We start from the raw sequence: 19,681 nt of genomic DNA, 5'->3' as shown, positions 1-19,681 counted from the left end.
GGTGATCAAAAAATAAGATTGTCTCTTGGCATACAGTTAAGGCTACTGAAGAATATGCAATGATGTTTATAAATATGATGCATACAATATGTCTGCCCTTACTATGATCCTTGGAATATACCAGGTTCAACTTCCTGGAGATGTTAGATATGGAGCAGTAATATTTTTGCATTTTTGCAGCTTTTTTTACAAATAACTGCAAACTTTTGAGCGTCCTGTAGCGAATTTTTCAAAACATTATAAAGATCAAGGGAAAGGTCACCCTTACACATCACGATAAGGGGTCTGCTCCATCAAGTAGACTGCAGGTGAAATCATTGTTTACCAGAACTATTTTCTCTGCCTCCTTGATAACAGCGTCTAGTTGAAGAGGTGCAAAACTCCGACCAGGGCCATAGAAATGAGGAAAATAGTTTGAATCATCAGCTGCCTCATAAACTAAGCCATCTGAAAGCTACAACAAACAAGAAGAGAAAATGCTATGAATGTGAAGTGGCACAACGAACAGATGAATTCTACTGAAATACAAACAGGCATGGGCTTGCTACTTGCCTAGTTACCAGGGCAAAATACATGTATAGTTTTTGTTCATGAATAGAGATAAAAAAAAACCTGGTGCGTTCTGAAGTATCCATCTATTATATTATTAAAACAACTTTGAAAGAAGACACCACGTTCGCTGTGGGGGCTAGAAATTTCCACATTAATCGGAGAAAAAGAAAAGAAGAGTCCAACTAGAAATACAATTTTAAAATAGCTGAAATTCGAAATTAAAAATAAGCAATATTGAAACAAGAGGCCCTATAAGAACCCAATACGAGATTAATCAAAATTAAAAATAAAAAAATAAAATCCAAAATTAGCAAAAAAAAAAAGGAAAAGAAGAGTTCGAGTAGAAATACAATTTAAAAATAACTAAAATTCGGAATTAAAATTAAGCAATATTAAAAGAAGAGACCATATAAAATCCCAATACGAGATTATAAAAATTCAGAATAAAAAAAATAAAAAAAATCAAAATTAGAGTGGTGGCGGTTGATGTGACATCTAAAAAACTATTAATAAAACACCAAATGTAATCCTAATGACGATTAATAGGAGGGATAACGCGTAGGCCGTGAAGTAACAGGTCAAGGCGGTCGGCGGGACTTCTTAGAGAGTAAAAAAGCATAATGATATAATAATATTCAATTTTTAAAATCTCAATGGCAATAAAAAGAAGAGGCGGCGGGCGGGTTGTACAAGAGTACAATGGCAGAGCCGTCGACGGTTGGTGGGACTTCTAGAAAGTAAAAAATGAATTCCAATGATAGTTATGTTCAAATTTTACAATCCCAATGACAACAAAGAGTAAGCGGCAGACGAGTCGTAGAGTAGTATAGTGGCAGTGTTTGACAGGACTTCTAAAAGTTATAAAAAATGAAACCCAACGAGACAATAAACTTTAAAAACTACGAGGTCCAATTTTTAAAGGTTCAGGACTTCTAAAAGGTAAAAGAATAATCATGTTTGATTTTAAAATCGCAATAGCAATAAAGAAGGGAGACAGTGGGTGAGCCGTAGAGGAGTACAGTGGCAAAGTCACTTATGGTTTGGTGGGACTTCTAGAAAGTAAAAACTGAACCCAATCGATAATTACATTCGACTTTTAAAATCCCAATGACAATAAACAGAAGAAGCAGTGGATGAGCTGTAGAGGAGTATAATGGCAGCGTTTGATGGGACTTCTAAAAATTATAAAAACGAAACCCAACGAGACAATAAACTCTAAAAACTATACGATCCAATTTGTAAAGGTTCTAAGGAGAATGAATAGAAAAAGTGGTAGATCGAGTTAGCAAATAAAAAAAAGAAATGACAAAAGAAAGTTGTAGCAATTGGTATGACTTTTAAAAACTATAAAATTAAAAACACAGGGATAATAAAGTTTGGTCTTTCAAAGTCTTAAGTCTTAAGACAACAAGATAGTTATCTAATAAGTTTTAAGTAAAATCATATTAAAAAAATATATAATTTTATATGGGTGCTAGCCGCGCAACTAGTTTAATTTAAAATGATCTATTATGTGACTACATCCAATGGAGTTTAAATACACTGACACACGTTACCTTGGAAGTGTCAACTTGTAGTAGGTATAGATCATTCCTTCCTAGGAAAAAGTTCTTAAGCGTTTTCCTCACCTAAAACAGGTTGAGAATGAGTTCTAAAGAATACATATACAGTGCCAAAAAGGAATGGTTGGAGGTCATATATAAACAACGCCCAGATCAAATTACAAGACAAATATATTATTCAGTGTATCACGAAAAGTATATAAATTGAAGTACTTATATGCAATAGTAGTAACATACTTTTGCACAAAATTGTTTTGTAGAACTTGAGTGTACCAAACAATAGGTGTCACAGTTTAGAAATGTATATGGGATTGTTGAGTAAGCAAAACCATTTCCATATATCATATATGAAAACACAGCCAAAGAACGCAATATGAATAGCAGGCCCTTTCTTAATAGGCCACAATTTCTGAAATTTAACATCCTGATATAATGAGATGCCATGTTTTCTTTTCGCTAGCATTTACCTACAACCTGTTTGCATAAACTACAAATGGGCACCAATTTGCATGTCTGTCAAAGCAATCAAGGGAAATAGTATGTCCTTCTAAAGCCAAACAGAACGACTTCCGCACATTATCTATTATATTATTAAAGGAATAGAAAAAGAAGCATCCACGTTCGCTCTCATGGCCTAGAAATTCTCACTTTAATCGGAGAAAAAGAAAAAGTAGAGTCCATATAGAAATAGAATGTAGAAATAGCTGAAATTCGGAATTAAAAAATAAGGAATATTAGAACATGAGACTAAAGTCCATATAGAAATACAATTTAGAAATAGTTGAAATTCGGAATTAAAAAATAAGGAATATTAGAAGAGGAGACTAGAGTCCATGTAGAAATACAATTAGGAAATAACTGAAATTCGGAATTAAAAATAAGGAATATTAGAAGTAGAGTATAGAGTCCATACAGAAATAAAATTAGGAAATAACTGAAATTCGGAATTAAAAATAAGGAATATTAGAAGTAGAGTATAGAGTCCATACAGAAATAAAATTAGGAAATAACTGAAATTTGGAATTAAAAATAAGGAATATTAGAAGTAGAGTATAGAGTCCATATAGAAATACAATTAGGAAATAATAGAAATATGGAATTAAAAATAAGGAATATTAGAAGTAGAGTATAGAGTCCATATATAAATACAATTAAGAAAAAAATAGAAATTCAGAATTAAAAAAATAAGGAATATTAGAAGTAGAGTATAGAGTCCATATAGGAATTTAAAACTAACTAAAATTTGGAATAAACATAATAAAATTAAAAGTAGAGTTTAGAGTCCGTATAAAAATACAATTTACAAATAACTAAAATTAGAAATTAAGAAAACATGGGAAGAAGAGTTTAAAGTCAATATAGGAATACAATTTAGAAGTAACTAAAATTCAAAATTAAAAATTAAAGAATATTGAAAGATGAGTTTAGAGTCCACATAGAAATACAATTAGAAATAATAAAAATTCAGAAATAAAAATAAATAATATTGGAAGAAGAGCATAGAGTCTATATAAAAATACAATTTACAGAAAATTCGGAATTAAAAAATATTAAAAGACGAGTCTAGAGTCCATAGAGGAATTTATATAATTTACAAATAACTAAAATTTGATATTAAAAATAACTAATAACTAACACGTATATAAAATATAATATGAATATTATACATTAGTAGTTTTGTAAAGTTATTGCAAAATTTAAATTATGTTGTAATTTTAATATATTTGAATAATATAATGGGAAAACATATATGCTATTATATGAGAGAAAATATAATGATGCTACCCGCGCAATCTGCACGGGCCACCATGCTAGTTATAGATAATATAGATTATTCTTCACTGCTTTGTTACGGTCACTGCTCAGAAACATCCTAAGGGCAACAGCAATGTATCTTACCTAACTAAGTAATAAGTAGCAGGGCTAAGTAGTAGGCCTTTGTAAAGTGGGTCGCATGAGAAAAAAATATTGCTTTTTAGTTGCTTTTTGTCCAACTCAGCATGTAGTAGTAGCACATCTTGTGTTGGAAGGAGAGAGTGAGAGAGATTTTAATGTTTTTTTATTCTTATGAGTGGGTCATAAGCTTAGTACCGAGCATTAGTTACTACCCACTTCCACAATGCTTATTACTAAGTCATAGGAATAGTATATTGCCTACTACCTGCTTTTTTCTAACATTGTGGATGCCCTAAATGAATCAAAAGATTCCAAAGGAAATGGCATCTAGGATGGCCAATTGGACACACGCAAGAAGCAGGAGATCTCCACACGAAGCTCTGTAGGCAAACAAAAGATGAAATCACACATGCTGCGAGAGGCACCTCTAATAGCATTACTGATTTGCGTCCAACCTCCAAGCCTGGGTTGTAATATTTGGATGGCTTTATCCCTAATTTTAAACAGCAATTTTCAGCAAAGTAGTCTAGCACCCTAGATCCACTGAAAAATCAGAGAACCAATGACTAGGCCCAAATCTCCACTTGAAATGTGCATATGATAAATAGAGAGATCCATGGGGATCCCGCGAGTCGGAAGAAATCAGACGTCCCTGCTTTCTAATTGGGAATTACCTGACTGAGGTCGCTGAGGTGGATACAGCCGGTGGAGCGGTCGAGGTCACCGCCAAGGGTGCCGCCGGTGCGCTGAAGCTGCGCCCACTCATCCGCCGTGCTGATACGGTATACGAACGCCTGCGGCGCTGGTTTATCCATTTCGGCCGCCCGCTGACAGTGCTGAGGGTTGACCATCAGATACGTCTCCTCTACGTTTCTGCTCCAGAGGACAGAAGATTTCACTTGTTCCTTTTTTTTTAGGAAGCACTATTGGTTCTGGCCAGCAATAAAGAATTTTATAGAAGAACGGCAGTCCAAGTTACACGCTACAAATTACAAAACCAAATGTATGTAGGCCATGTTTAGATTCACTTTAAAATTTTTCACCATGTCACATCGAATATTTAGATACATGTATAGAGTATTAAATATAGAAAAAAATAGATAAATAATTACACAGATTGCGTGTAAATTATGAGACGAATTTTTTAAACCTAATTAGTCCATGATTTGATAATGTGATGCTACAGTAAATATTTGCTAATAACAGATTAATTAGGCTTAATAAATTCGTTTCTCAGTTTACAGGCGAAATCTGTAATTTATTTTATTATTAGTCTACGTTTAATACTTCAAATGTGTGTCCGTATATCCGATATGACACGCCAAAACTTTTCACCCTTGGATCTAAACATAGCCATAACCTATCTAAATCTATCTTCGGGTGTGTTTAGTTCACGCCAAAATTAAAAGTTTGGTTGAAATTGGAACGATGTGACGGAAAAGTTGGAAATTTGTGTGTGTAGAAAAGTTTTGATGTGATGAAAAAATTGAAAGTTTGAAGAAAAAGTTGGAAACTAAACAAGGGCTTCCTTGACTCGTTGTATATTCTGTAAATATGCAAGAGAATTCCATTCTATTTACACCGGCCCATGAAGAAGCCGGCCTAGATTTAGTAAGATCAAATAAAATGTTGTTACAAAGTTCAATAGGAAAGTTACTGAAAAGAAAATCTAAAAGTCACACTGCTTAGAACCATTAGGAGGAGTGAGTGGCGGAAGCTGGATTAAAAATAAGATTTAACGAAAATGTTTGTTTCATAAGGCCAACTAAGCACAACAAATACCATATCTATACTATAATCGCATAAAAATATAGTATAATTACAGACAAAACCATTTTAAAATAAAGTAATATTTTTTGCGCCATACATAATTCATCATACACCAAAAATTTTATAAAACATGGTCGATAGATATCTTTAATATATATATATATATGTATGTATGTATGTATGTATGTGCGTGACCACACCATGTCCTTATCCCTGTTCCTCTATGTCCATAGACCATAGCAGCAGGACGAAATCGATTAGGCGCTAGCCGCTAGGCAGCTAGCCACCACAAATGACGATGTCCTGCACGTGTCTGCACGTGTTGCTTGCGCTTGGCCCTGGCGGCTGGCCTGTCGGGCGCTAGGCTGCTAGCTGCTGCAGTGTTGCACTGCTGCGGACTGTTGGCCGCACGGCAGCATGGCCGCACGGGGATGGCCGGCCGGCCGGACTAGACGGTGGTGGGGCTAGCACGGCCGGACTGCGACAGTGACAGCATCGCATTGTCAGCTTAGCACCAAGCAGGAGGAGAGAAGGCGAGGAGCGAGCTATTGGCTGCGAGGAGCCAGCCGTCGCTCAACGCCGGCAGGCCGTGGCTAGGTGTCGCGTGCACCGTGCGGTGCGGAGAGTTGTCGTAGGCTCTCTTGACCTCCCATTATATAGATGAAGTGAATAATTTATATCATCAAATAAATATAATGAAACATTCGACGTCTCGAGAGAAGAATATTGGAGGCATTGCTGGGTCTTTAGCCTGCCAGTCAACTTCAGCCTGAGATGTGCCCGTCAAACTACTCGAAGGCAGCGACCAGATGTGTTACACATTTAGGAGACTTGACAAAAAAAGGCTAAAGATCTATATCATCTCAAACATTCTTAACTCATACTCATGTGAATTTAGTTCTCAGGATGTGCACTAGATTCACACTTTCATCTTAAGTATGGACATACATAGCAAACACATTTCAGATGAAAGCGATTAAAATTTACAACTACTTTAGAGATACATAGGCCGATCGGCCAAATAGATGTATGAGGGAACATCGGAAGCTTGTCTACCCAATCCCCAAGCACACCGACTAGACGTTTACCCCATTAAGTTTAAGTCCTAGAAGAAGCAATCGATTACCCGCATCACTCAAAAGACTAAGTTTACAACCTGCAAGCAAAAGGTTAATCCAATAGCAAGAGTCAGTACATTATTAGAATAATGTACTGGCAAGCACCAAGACAAAACTAACACCCTACTTGCAAGGCATATAATCAAGGAAGGCATAATATGGATTTTTTTAGCATAAAGCAAGTTTTATTTGCATAAAACACATTCAAATCAGATTTGCTTTCAAATAAATTTCAGCAAGCTAGTACTTAGCATATGGGCATCAAAGTAGACATTAATCATGTATAAATATACACCTCATTGCCATCCACGGCAGCAAGGAGATCATTCTCAAATCTCATCATAATTTGAAGATAAAATTCAGCATTTAGAAGAATAAACACAAGTCTATACTCAATACATATCCACACACCGCTCATAACCGCGAGCACGGCTAATTGATTAGTTTTAACTCTGAAGAGTTTGTACACTTTACCCACATGATGCGAAATAATAATCATGCAAGAGCATGGCACGCGATACATAAGTACCCGATTTATTACCCGCATCAACGTTTTTCCAAAATTCATGATTTAGCCTTACACCAGCACGATATGTGTTACTCCATCCTAAGCCATACACGTTATATAACCTAGAACCGTTAAGTGGCGGGCCCACGCCTTAAACTTAACACTGTGGTGGCGGACACAACGGGAACCCACCACGTGGCACAATACCATTGTATTGGACACGCTTAGTCACCTAAACTACCACATCGGGGTAAATAGGAAGCTCCTTTGAATTATTCGAACTCATATACACCGGCCTACCAGAATGTAAGGCTAAACCATAAATAATTTACTAATCTTGGGCTATCCCATACTAGCACATGTGGTTATACTGTATACGAAATGAACTGACATTGAGTGAAGTCCTTAGGTCGGTTTAGGCGCACTCTCCCCCTATCGGTACACAACTAATCACCATATGTGCACCACTTAAGGCCCAAACCTAGAATCTATGTTTTCCATCATTTTATTTATCAAAATCACAAGTATTAAAATTCTGTCCAGATTATTTCAAAATCAATTTTCATATTTGTAATGAGCCCATAATGACAAGGAAGATCATTCTAAGCATGGCTAAGCATTATAGTAACCTAGTGACATCAAAACTCATATATAAAGTGTTATAATTATATTATTCCTAAGGTTAGGAATGGGGATATGGATATACGTGGGGTTAAGGTGATAATGCAAGTAGTAGAAGTTTGTCTAACAAGTTTAACAAAATTATAATTTATTAGTGTACAATCGACATGCAAGATTTGCAAACATTTTCAATAACCTCTAAAACATAGGTTCAAAGTGATCAAAGAGAGAGGGAGGTGGGACTTGCCTTGTAACTTGGAAAAAGTTAGCACCAAAATCACTTCTTCACCGTTTAAGCAATCATCTATACAAAGTACACGTTATGTAATTAAACACCGAATTATGCGAAAAATCCAAAATGCTCTAAAATGCATGATTTGTGCACAGTGGATAGGTACTGGTCTAAGATGAATTTAGGTGAAAGAATTCCTATTTTATCTCTTTTTATTTGGGAGTTATGAAATTTAGAAGTTTACTCGGTATAATATAGGATTTACTTAGGTACTATTCTGAATTTGTTGTAAGGTGATTCTTATTAAGTTTATATTTGCTGAGGTGAAGATCTGTATTTTTAAGACTAACACATTTAGTTTCATAACTTTTGGAGTTAATATGAATTCTTTATGTATTTTACAAGTTATAACGTATTGTAGGCGTATAGTGTTCTATATGCACATGCCTTTGATATTTGAAGTCCAAAACTTATTCTACTTTAATTGTGATGAATGAAGCAAATAATTTTGTTAACTAATCTATCCCTAGTTCACAAGTTTAGGACTTTTATTATTTTAGTTCATATTTTTATAAACAAGAGGAATTAATATATGATTAAAGTGTACTAAGTTTTGGTGGAAGGGATGGATCTATGCCTTCATTGGTTCAACAAGTTTTATTTGGGTTTCATTATAGCTAGAGTGTGTTTCTATATGCATTTATATATATGTATTGCTTAATCAATACTATGTGATTAGAACCTATCCTATAAATTTAAAGTTTAGAGTTGAAACCTGTACAGAAGGTGCCATATTTTACTCTACTATGTTAAATTATATTACTTGCTGGTTCTATAGAAATTTGGTTCACTCCATTTGGACTAAAGATGAATTTTCTACAAATTTTACAAATTAAAGGTTGCTCTATATTGGTTATTACTTACATAAATATTTAGAGGCTTTTATCATACAGTAAGTATATACTTTTATTTTACAACTTGGAAGTATATGTTTTGGTTATTCTACAGAACTTGGGTTTACTCAAAAAGGATCTAAGATGAATTTTATATGAATTTCTAAAGTTCAGCTTATATAAAACTAGTTATTTTAAAGGTAATAGTTTTAGAGGCATTTGATGCAAAGCAAGTATACCTTTTTATTTTATTCTACAGGAGAGCATAAGTTTGTGATTCTGTGGAATTTGAGTTTATCCCAAAATAGGTTGAAGTCAATTTTCCATATATTTTTATAAGTTTGTGCATGCTTTATGTGTGATTTAACTTAGATGAATTTTAGAGGTGAAATTTGTACTGTGAGTGAAAGTTTTTATTTCATAACTTTAAATTTCATAATCTAGTGAGTTCACAGAAATTTGAATCATCTCAAAATAATCTATATTTGATTTTATATGGATTTTACAAGTTCTAGGTATTTCTCTTGTATATTCTCCGATTTTATCTCCAGGGGTCCACTGTCAGTCTCTTACTGTTTTGCAGAAAGGTCCCTAGTTTTTCCATAAATGAACTCGCAGTACTAGGCCCCACATGTAAGTCTCTAGTGCTTTACGCTTTAAACCCTAAGCTTTTAGTTTACTACAAGACAGGGTCCTTGTCTTCAACCTCCAGCCGCCGATGTACAGGGAGGAGTGGTCGTGAGCTTGGCGAGCTTGCCGGCGGCGATAGGTGGCTCGGATGACGTTGGGGTAAAAATAGAAAATTTAGATGAGTTCTTTGCAAAGCCAATGGTGGTCTTGTTACAAGCCATAGTGGACAGAATAGATGGTGGCGATGGTGGAAACAGCGGCATGTCTCGGGTTGCTTGTGCATGTCGAGTTCTAGAGCAATGTGATGTGAGATAGTGCATGCATGTGGTCTTAAGGTACTCAAGGGTGCTCACCGAAGCTTGAAAATGGCTTACAGAGGCCCGACGGGATCTTGACGATGGACGGACATGACGGCAGCGGCAAGAACCTCCGAGGTAACGGCGTCGGTTCAATCTACTTGAAGAGTGGCCATGCTGTTGACGTTTTTTTATCAACATATGATCACCTAACGATTTGCGGTGTAAATAATAGAGTCCTCAAAATCGATAGATCGGCTAATGAAACCGATTTCGAGATTAATTCACTTCCGCGGAATCACACGACTAATTTACAAGCAAATTAGAAAAATGATAAATATCATAATTACGTGACGACAAACGATTAGTTTCTGGGCAAACTAGCAAAGATAACTGTGGTGAAACCATGTGTCTTTTAGGGACTTAAGCACATCTGTTAAAGCAGTGTGCGTGTGGTGTATGCCCAATAATTTGGAAGTTTCTTTATTCACAACAGCAAGCTCTTCTTTATAGCTGTTATGCTATGTGAATTTTCAAAGATATTGTCAACTTTAGGTTGCACGCATCATATTCTGCAAAGCAGTCGGTATATCATCTGGATCATATTATTCGGGGATTCACACCGCATATGCTATATATTGGTATCAAGTCACTTGGTTGACTATAATTATCAAAAACCACTCAGTTGGTTGGATTATTTATTCCTTAACTATATGCTTGGTTTGTTCAATTAACCACATAGTCGGGAGCTACACCTATTTGGTGCATCTAGTCGATGCACCTGACTTTATTTTTCAGCCCTCCACAGTCTTCAGATTTGGTAAAAGTACTCGGGAGACCATGACGAAGATGATTGAAGCACTCGGCTTTGGAGTAATCTGATTTGAGAGAAGATTATCTTTTCGACTGCGAAGGTTTCAGGGGCTACTATGGAGATTATGGGTACCCCATACCCACACGGCGTGGTTATCCGACTGGTTATAGGGGATAACTTATATCTATGAAATATGTAACGGATCATAACTTGGATATTACGTTTCCCTGTATATTATGGAACGGCCTAAAGTCCTGGTTTGATAAGATTGTAAAGTAGATTTAGGAAACCGATACCGTATTGGTTAAGGTTTCTATCTTGTAATCCTGCCCCCATCCTATATAAGGTGGGCAGGAGGCCCTCTAGGCGGCATGAGACAACTAGATCGTCAGATCTATAATACACCCGGCGGACTTAAATCCCCAAACAGGAGTAGGGTATTACCTCTCATTGAGAGGGCCTGAACCTGTCTAAATCCTTGTCTCCGCATCCATCCACTTTTAGGTCTCGTGCGCTATCCCCTTTTCATATTGCCGAAAATTTCTTTCGACAATAACCTCCTCGCTTTCGTGGAGAAGCACGACCGTTTTTCAGCACAAAATGGCAAAGGTTAACCAAATCCTAGGATTGCTAGAATCCAGCTATGAAAACAAAATAGAAAATAACGGAAAAGTAAAGAATGAGAAAAATAGTAGATTGATAGATTGTTGGGGGTTCTCCCGTTCTACTGTTACCGATATACTCCCTCCGTTTCGAAATGTTTGGCGCCGTTGACTTTTTAGCACATGTTTGACCGTTCGTCTTATTCAAAAAATTTAAGTAATTATTAATTCTTTTCCTATCATTTGATTCATTGTTAAATATATTTTTATGTAGGCATATAATTTTACATATTTCACAAAAGTTTTTAAATAAGATGAACAGTCAAACATATGCTAAAAAGTCAACGGTGTCAAACATTTCGAAACGGAGGGAGTATATACCGGCAAAATGATAATGGTCCCACACAAAATAAACAAGGAAATAAACTAATAAAAATCCATTCTTATCTTTACCGCTGAACGCGCTAACTCACCGGTTCCCATGATCCCATCTCCTGCCAACCGACGCCAAAACTCCATATCGCACGCGGGACGCAGCGGCACCCAAATTTGTCTCGGTCAGCAACACGAACTCCTCAAGGATCTGCAAATTTGCATGCATCTGACTCCTGCTCTGCTTCTGCTTTCAGACTGGCATCAAGCAACTTTAACTCCCTCACATGATCAAATGATAAAGCCACCCTCCAATTTACATGGAACCATCTATTGCATCACAAATTCCTACACATGTAAACTGAATTGATTTCAAGCAAATCATAAGATAATTTCACCATCTATTCCAAAATAATTTGGCCTGCACAAATGAACTAACTATAAGCCAAATTATGATACAAACACATGCATGCATGTCCAAGAGGTTGATTAGGTCCCATAGATGGTGCATGTGCAAAGAATCGATGAGGGGCTCACCAGCGAAGGAGAATTTGGTCATGGCGACAGTGGCCGAAGTTGAAGACGATGGAGGCCGATCTCCGTCCATGGTGCTCCATTCTTCTCGGTTCTTGAGGGGTTTTTAAGAGGATCTCATGGAGGAGTTGATGGCGCGATGGCTCTGCTTGATTTGGTCCAGAACGACGGGAACAGCGACGAGGTCACAACGGCGTCGCGCAGAGCACGCCCCAAGGCCGGCGATGACACAGTGGCGTTCCCGTTGATTCGCTGTACGAAAGAGGATGAAATCAAAAGGAGAATCTTGGGCATGGTGAGGAGAGTATGGAACGTGGAAGAGATAGGGTTGGCGAAGACTCGTCGGCGACGACGAGCATCGTCTTTGTCACGGCTGGTGGTGAGATCGAAGGCGAGGAGAGCAGCAAGAGCTCTCTCCCTCGGTTCTCTCGGCACAGGACTGGAGGATGAGGCGAGGCGATGCGACTGTGGGAGAGATGGAGAGTGAGCTCGGTGTTAGAGTTCGGATATATTGCATGTACATGTGATAATGCTCCCGTATGGCTGAGGATAGAGTTTGTTGTGTTAGTTAGACAAGATAGGATCAATCTCTGTAATTTAGCTGTACACAACAAACTCTCACCGAAGCTATTTATCTCTTGTATCCTGTCGCCCGGTTTGTGGCATTATTATCAACACGTAACCTCCTCTCTGTAGGAGTTCCTCGCTTCCACATGGTATCAGAGCACCCCGCTAGATTAGATTAGCTCGTTTCTGCATCTCTGCAATGGCGAGTTCTTCCTCAGCGGTGGTGATCTCCAACCCATTGTTCGGGATCCAAATCTTGGAGAAATTCACCAAGCAAAATCACTCCCTCTGGTCTGCACAAATCCTTACCACCCTACGGGGTGCGCAGCTAGAAGGGTACATCACCGGCACAGCTGAAGCTCCGGCGGCCGAGTGTGAGAAAGAAGATGGCGACAAGAAAGTCAAGACCACCATCTCCAATCCAGAATACATCAAGTGGTTCACCCAGGACCAACAGGTGCTGGGGTTCCTCTTCTCCTCCCTGTCACGGGAGGTCCTGCAGCAGGTGGCTGGCGCAAAGACGGCGGCCCAAGCATGGAGCATGATCAACGACATGTTCACCTGCAAGTCCAAAGCTGGTGCCATCAACGTTCTCCTTGCACTAACGACAACTCAGAAGGGACCCATTTCCATCTCCGAGTACATCGCCAAGATGCGATCTCTTGGCGACGAGATGGCGGGTGCAGGGAAGCCTCTTGACGATGAAGAGCTGATAGCGTACATCATCAACGGCCTCAACTCCGACTTCGACGCAACAGTTGAAGGATTGATGGCAACAGCAAGAATCGCACCCCTTTCAATTTCTCATGTGTATTCTCAACTCTTGAGTTATGAAAACAGGATTCGGATTCGTCAAGCCTACCTCACCACGTCGGCGAACGCTGCAAATCGCGGTGGTCGTGGTGGCCGTGGTGGAAATCGTGGCGGGCGCAGCAGCGCACCTCACGGCGGCCGTGGTGGTGGCCGTGGGAACACAGGCGGTGCCAATCCTGGGCGAGGGCGTGGCAATGACACTCGCCCGGTGTGCCAAGTCTGTCACAAAAGAGGTCATGTTGCAAGTGACTGCTGGCATCGCTACGATGAGAACTACGGCCCCGACGAGAAGCTGGGTGGTGCGGCCACATATGCCTATGGTGTCGACACAAACTGGTATGTTGACACTAGGGCAACAGATCACATCACAGGGCAGCTGGACAAGCTGACCACAAGGGAGAAGTACAAAGGAACAGATCTGATCCACACGGTCAGTGGCGAAGGTATGAATGTTAAACACATTGTTCATACCATTGTTCCTACCCCTAGTTGTCCTTTACATCTCAAAAACATACTTCATGTTCCACAAGCATCGAAAAATCTAGTCTTTGTTCATAGACTTGTTGCAGATAATTATGCTTTTCTTGATATTCATGGAAAATATTTTTTGATTAAGGACAAGGCCATGAGAAGGACAATTCTTGAAGGACCATGCTAGCTGGGTCTCTACCCTCTTCCTGTCGGCACACCCTTGAGACAAGCCTTCGCTGCTGCGCCATCGTTTGAACGGTGGCATGGTCGTCTTGGTCACTCCTCCAAACCAATCGTTCTTAGAATCCTTAGTCAAAATAAATTACCATGTCTTAGCAATTCAGTCAATGAGTCTGTGTGTGATGCCTGTCAACAGGCAAAATGTCATCAGTTGCCTTTTCCTAGATCATCTAGTGTTTCAAATAATCCTTTGGAACTTATTCACTCCGATGTATGGGGACCTGCTTCTACTTCTGTAGGGGCAAAGAAATATTATGTCAGTTTTATTGATGATTACAACAAATTTGTTTGGATCTATTTCCTTAAGCACAAATATGAGGTTTTCCAGAAATTTCATAAGTTTCAAAAACTTTTTGAAAGACAATTTGATAGGAAAATTCTTGCTATGCAAACCGATTGGGGAGGTGAATATGTCAAGTTAAACACCTTCTTTAATGAGATAGGCATATCACATCATGTGTCTTGTCCTCATACACATCAACAAAATGGAGCTGTTGAGCGTAAACATCGTCACATAGTAGAGGTTGGTTTAGCTCTCCTAGCCCATGCTTCTATGCCACTTAAATTATGGGATGAAGCATTTCTAGCAGCTTGCTATCTCATAAATCGTCTTCCTAGTAAAGTTATAAATTTCGATACTCCTCTTGAGCGATTGTTTAAGCAAGCTCCTGACTATAAATCCCTCAGAACCTTTGGTTGTGCTTGTTGGCCAAATCTCCGTCCCTATAACTCTCATAAACTCTAATTTCGATCCAAGCAATGTGTGTTTCCTGGTTTTAGCAATCTCCACAAGGGGTTCAAGTGCCTAGATGTGTCTTCCGGCAGGGTGTATGTTTCTCATGATGTCACGTTCGATGAACAAGTTTTTCCCTTTGCAACACTTCATCCAAATGCCGGTGCCCGTCTTAGAGCTGAAATCTCCTTGCTTCCTTCTAATCTTATGAATAACACATTGGATCAAGGGGGAGAGGAACAGTATGATCAAATGTTTAATATTCATGTACCAAATGCTACTGATGATGCTTGTATAGCTGTAGAATCTTATGATAGGAACAGCGCAGAAAACTGCAATGGAAATGAAAGATCAGGCGAGTGTGGCTGCTACGCACAGCCGGGTGCACGGAGCGCCGGCGGTTTCGGCGGGAGAATCCCCCTCGGCAGTAGCGCATGATGGGACAGCAGGCTCGGGATCTGGAATCCAGGGGGACTAGCAGCAGCGCTCTCCTGCGCGTCCGACGCGTTCGCCGATGGGAGGCCAGTCAGAAGCTGGCACGTCGCCTGCCGTCAACTCTCCCCGCTAGCCCAGCAGCATCATCACGTGCCCAGAGCAGGACGTGCAGCAGTCCCATCCACCTGGATCATCTGTGCAAATGGAGGCCGCACAACAGGGTGTGTCTACTGAGGTAATGAGACCGAAAACCAGGTTACAAAGTGGCATTAGAAAGGATAAAATTTATACTGATGGTACTGTTAGATATAGTTGCTTTACATCTTCTGGGGAACCACAAACTTTGGATGAGGCTCTAGGGGATAAACATTGGAAAGAGGCAATGGATAGTGAATATCATGCTGTTATGAAAAATAAAACTTGGCATCTAGTACCTCCCAAGAGAGGTTTAAATGTGATAGATTGTAAGTGGGTATATAAAATTAAGAGGAAAGCTGATGGCAGTCTAGACAGATATAAGGCTAGACTTGTAGCAAAAGGGTTCAAACAAAGATATGGTATAGACTATGAAGATACCTTTAGTCCTATAGTCAAGGCTGCTACTATCAGGACCATACTGTCTATAGCTGTCTCTAGAGGATGGACACTGCGTCAGCTAGATGTGCAGAATGCTTTCTTTCATGGAATTTTAGAAGAGGAATTTTACATGAGGCAACTACCTGGTTATGAACAAGGTAATTATGTGTGCAAACTTGATAAGGCCTTGTATGGTTTGAAACAGGCTCCCAGAGCATGGCACTCTAGGCTAAGTACAAAATTGTGTGAGCTAGGGTTCAAGTCATCTAAATCAGATACATCTTTGTTCTTTTATAGCAAGAGAGATGTTACAATGTTTATGTTGGTGTATATAGATGATATTATAATAGCTAGCTCATCTAACAGTGCCACTGACACCTTGTTGAAGAATCTTAATCAAGAGTTTGCACTGAAGGATCTAGGTGAGTTACATTACTTCCTAGGAATTGAGGTTAAGAAAGAAAATGATGGTATAGTTTTGGCACAAGAAAAATATGCTAAGGATGTGTTAAAACGGGTTAACATGAGTGATTGCAAAGCTGTTAATACTCCTTTATCTATCTCATAAAAGTTAAGTGCTCATGAAGGGACACCTCTTGGACCAGTGGATAGTACAAGGTATAGAAACCTTGTTGGTGCTTTGCAATATCTGACTCTGACTAGACCGGATCTATCTTTTTCAGTGAACAAAGTATGTCAGTATTTGCATGCTCCAACAACAGAACATTGGGCTGTTGCCAAGAGGATTCTGAGATATCTAAAGCATACAGTTAAGCTTGGTTTAAAGATTAGTAAATCTAACTCCTTGCTTGTTAGTGCGTTTTCTGATGCAGATTGGGCAGGATGTTTGGATGACAGGCTATCAACTGGAGGCTTTGCTGTGTTTATAGGACCCAATCTTGTGTCATGGAGTGCACGTAAGCAAGCTACTGTGTCTAGTTCAAGTACAGAAGCAGAATATAAGGCATTGGCTAATGCAACTGCTAAGATTATGTGGATATAGACCTTACTTCATGAGTTGGGAGTTCAAGCGCCTAAAACAGCTAAGGTATGGTGTGACAACATTGGTGCAACATATATGACAGCTAATCCTATGTTTCGTGCTCGTACAAAGCATATTGAAGTGGACTATCATTTTGTTCGAGAACGAGTTGCACGGAAGTTGTTACAGGTAGAATACATATCCACAAATGATCAAGTTGCAGATGGATTCACCAAGACTCTAACTGTTAAACAGTTAGAGATGTTTAGGAAAAATCTAAACCTTACAGGATAAGATTGAGGGGGAGTGTTAGAGTTCGGATATATTGCATGTACATGTGATAATGCTCCCGTATGGCTGAGGATAGAGTTTGTTGTGTTAGTTAGACAAGATAGGATCAATTTCTGAAATTTAGCTGTACACAACAAACTCTCACTGAAGCTATTTATCTCTTGTATCCTGTTGCCTGGTTTGTGGCATTATTATCAACACGTAACCTCCTCTCTGTAGGAGTTCCTCGCTTCCACACTCGGCGTTGCCACAGCGATGTACACGCGTCGAGCGCGCCTGAGAGTTGTCGGCGCCGATATCTCCCTCTCACGTTCTCTCTTGTCTGCTGGTCGGTTGGAGGAGTTGCACAGAGAGGAAGCGAGCCACAGCCACTGATGAGTGGGCCCAAAACGATGAGACCAAGGTTAGGGAGAAAGGGAAGGGTAGAAACATAGGTAGACTTGATTTTTGGACGATTTTCCAGGATATATTTCTCTTCCCTTCTTTGTTAATTCATTCATTAATTTGTGTCGCAGATCAATTCATGTGGATTTTAGTGGAGGTAGATAAAGATACCTCAGATTCCATTTATTAGATTCCATTTTCTTTGGTTGCACTAAAAATATATGGATAGATTACTCACAGAAATTAGCAGACGATGGGCTCGTTGGAAACTAGTTAGAATTTTTAGAAGAGCTAAACAAAGGAAATAAATTCTGGAAAAATTATATTTACTCATGATAATTGAACTAGTATTTGAATAAATTATTTTCTCTATACACTTCCATGCAGTTAAATGCACTTTTAAATAAAGTATGGTTTTTGCCGATTAGGAATAGTCTATTATTCGACTGGTTTGATTGATTTATTTGAGGTATCAAATTTAGTTATTAAATTGTATCAAAATTACTGTGTGTTGTATATGTTAAGTGAGCGTACATGAATTTTCCCATGATTTTATCTTGCACAAATTATTTTAGATAATTAGCAAGACTTATCTCTTATATGTGTTTCCCTTTCCTAAATGTATGTAAATGTTTATAAAAGTTATATTTGGACTCTTCTTAACCTGAGATGATGTTGATATGTTAGAATTACAGTTTACCTTACACATGTCATAAGCTTCTTACCTATTTATGTATAAGTTTACTTTAGTATAAATTAAGAGAATGCTTATAGAGACGATTAAGATAGAATTTACCCTATATGAGTTAATTTATTTATTCACTTTCATGTTCATGACTTGTCTTTAGATGGATGACCAAATTAGTTTTGTGGGGCTTGACATCGGCCTTGTTGATATATTTTAAGGTGTACTATGGTTCCTATGTATTATTTTCCAATAGTTAGCACTAGGCTCTGATGGTTTAGTTGTTTATCTAGATTTGAGTTATTATTCATGAGACCTATTATGAAATACAAATCGAAAATCCAAATGCACATGAAGGACTCAAGTCAAAACATGTTTTATGCAAGTTTGCATGCTTTCACTTGTGTTGCATTTTTGTCATAGGTTATAAATAAAAAATGTTTTAATTTGCCCTCAAATTTTTATTCATGCAAGAATTAGATCAACTTCAACTAGGTTTAAAATGGAAAATTTTGGTCCACAAAAATGGAAAAGTTAGCTTCCAACTATTTTGACATGAAATTTTTAAGGTCTAGAATTTGAGTATGTTACAAGAGTGCAAGTAGCGAGACGAGCGCGGCATGCAGAGTCGCGGTCACGGTGGAGACGAAGCGTTGATGGCGCCGTTACCGAGGAGTCGCACACATGTGTGCCTATAGATAGACTCCCTAATTTCCTGAAAATCCTAAATTGGACAGTCGGGCTTCTCACTTATGGGCCAATTATGAATAAAATGTGGTGGTAAGCGGCCCAAGGAGAATATGAGGGGTTGGGGCGACGCATGCCATAGCTGGGCCGATCGCCCCATGCCGCTCAATGGGTACGTCCGCCCCTGAGTCACCTACCAAGTAAGCACGGACTAGGGCGTCCCGGCTCAGCACCCATGCGTGATTACGATAAGGGAACAATGTCTATTGTGGCGTGAGCATCGCATCAAGCAAACCAATCCTCCAAGTCCACCATTCTTTTGTGAGGGCATCAACTACTTCACTCTTTATTCAACTGCCTCGAACACCATGCATTTCTCTCTTCCCAAATCATCTAGTATAACATAGGAAAGGCCGT

The 19,681-nt window shown here is 38.8% G+C and overlaps 1 protein-coding gene across 1 annotated transcript; it reads right to left on the bottom strand.

The window, feature by feature from the left end:
- Positions 1–43: 43 nt before the first annotated feature.
- LOC4333263 (uncharacterized) lies at positions 44–4,918 on the bottom strand. The gene is made up of 3 exons (XM_015773511.3): positions 4,685–4,918; positions 2,109–2,180; positions 44–454 (listed from the first exon to the last, which is right to left on the bottom strand). Exons 1-3 carry the CDS (start codon positions 4,859–4,861, stop codon positions 272–274), a joined length of 432 nt encoding a protein of 143 aa, XP_015628997.1. The 5' UTR covers positions 4,862–4,918; the 3' UTR covers positions 44–271.
- Between the last annotated feature and the right edge of the window lie 14,763 nt (positions 4,919–19,681).

Source organism: Oryza sativa, chromosome 3 (assembly GCF_034140825.1).
Source record: "Oryza sativa Japonica Group chromosome 3, ASM3414082v1".
In the NCBI taxonomy this organism is placed as follows: Eukaryota; Viridiplantae; Streptophyta; class Magnoliopsida; order Poales; family Poaceae; genus Oryza; species Oryza sativa.
The sequence above is the reverse complement of the archived record's forward strand: the minus strand, read 5'-3'. Positions and strand labels throughout refer to the sequence as shown.

Coding starts and splice junctions, on each gene's coding strand:
- LOC4333263 (XM_015773511.3), bottom strand. CDS start 4,861: ATGGTCAACCCTCAGCACTGTCAGCGGGCGGCCGAAATGGATAAACCA. Junction 2,181..4,684: donor ACCTCAGCGACCTCAGTCAG/GTAATTCCCAAT, acceptor AACCTGTTTTAG/GTGAGGAAAACGCTTAAGAA. Junction 455..2,108: donor TACAAGTTGACACTTCCAAG/GTAACGTGTGTC, acceptor TGTTTGTTGTAG/CTTTCAGATGGCTTAGTTTA.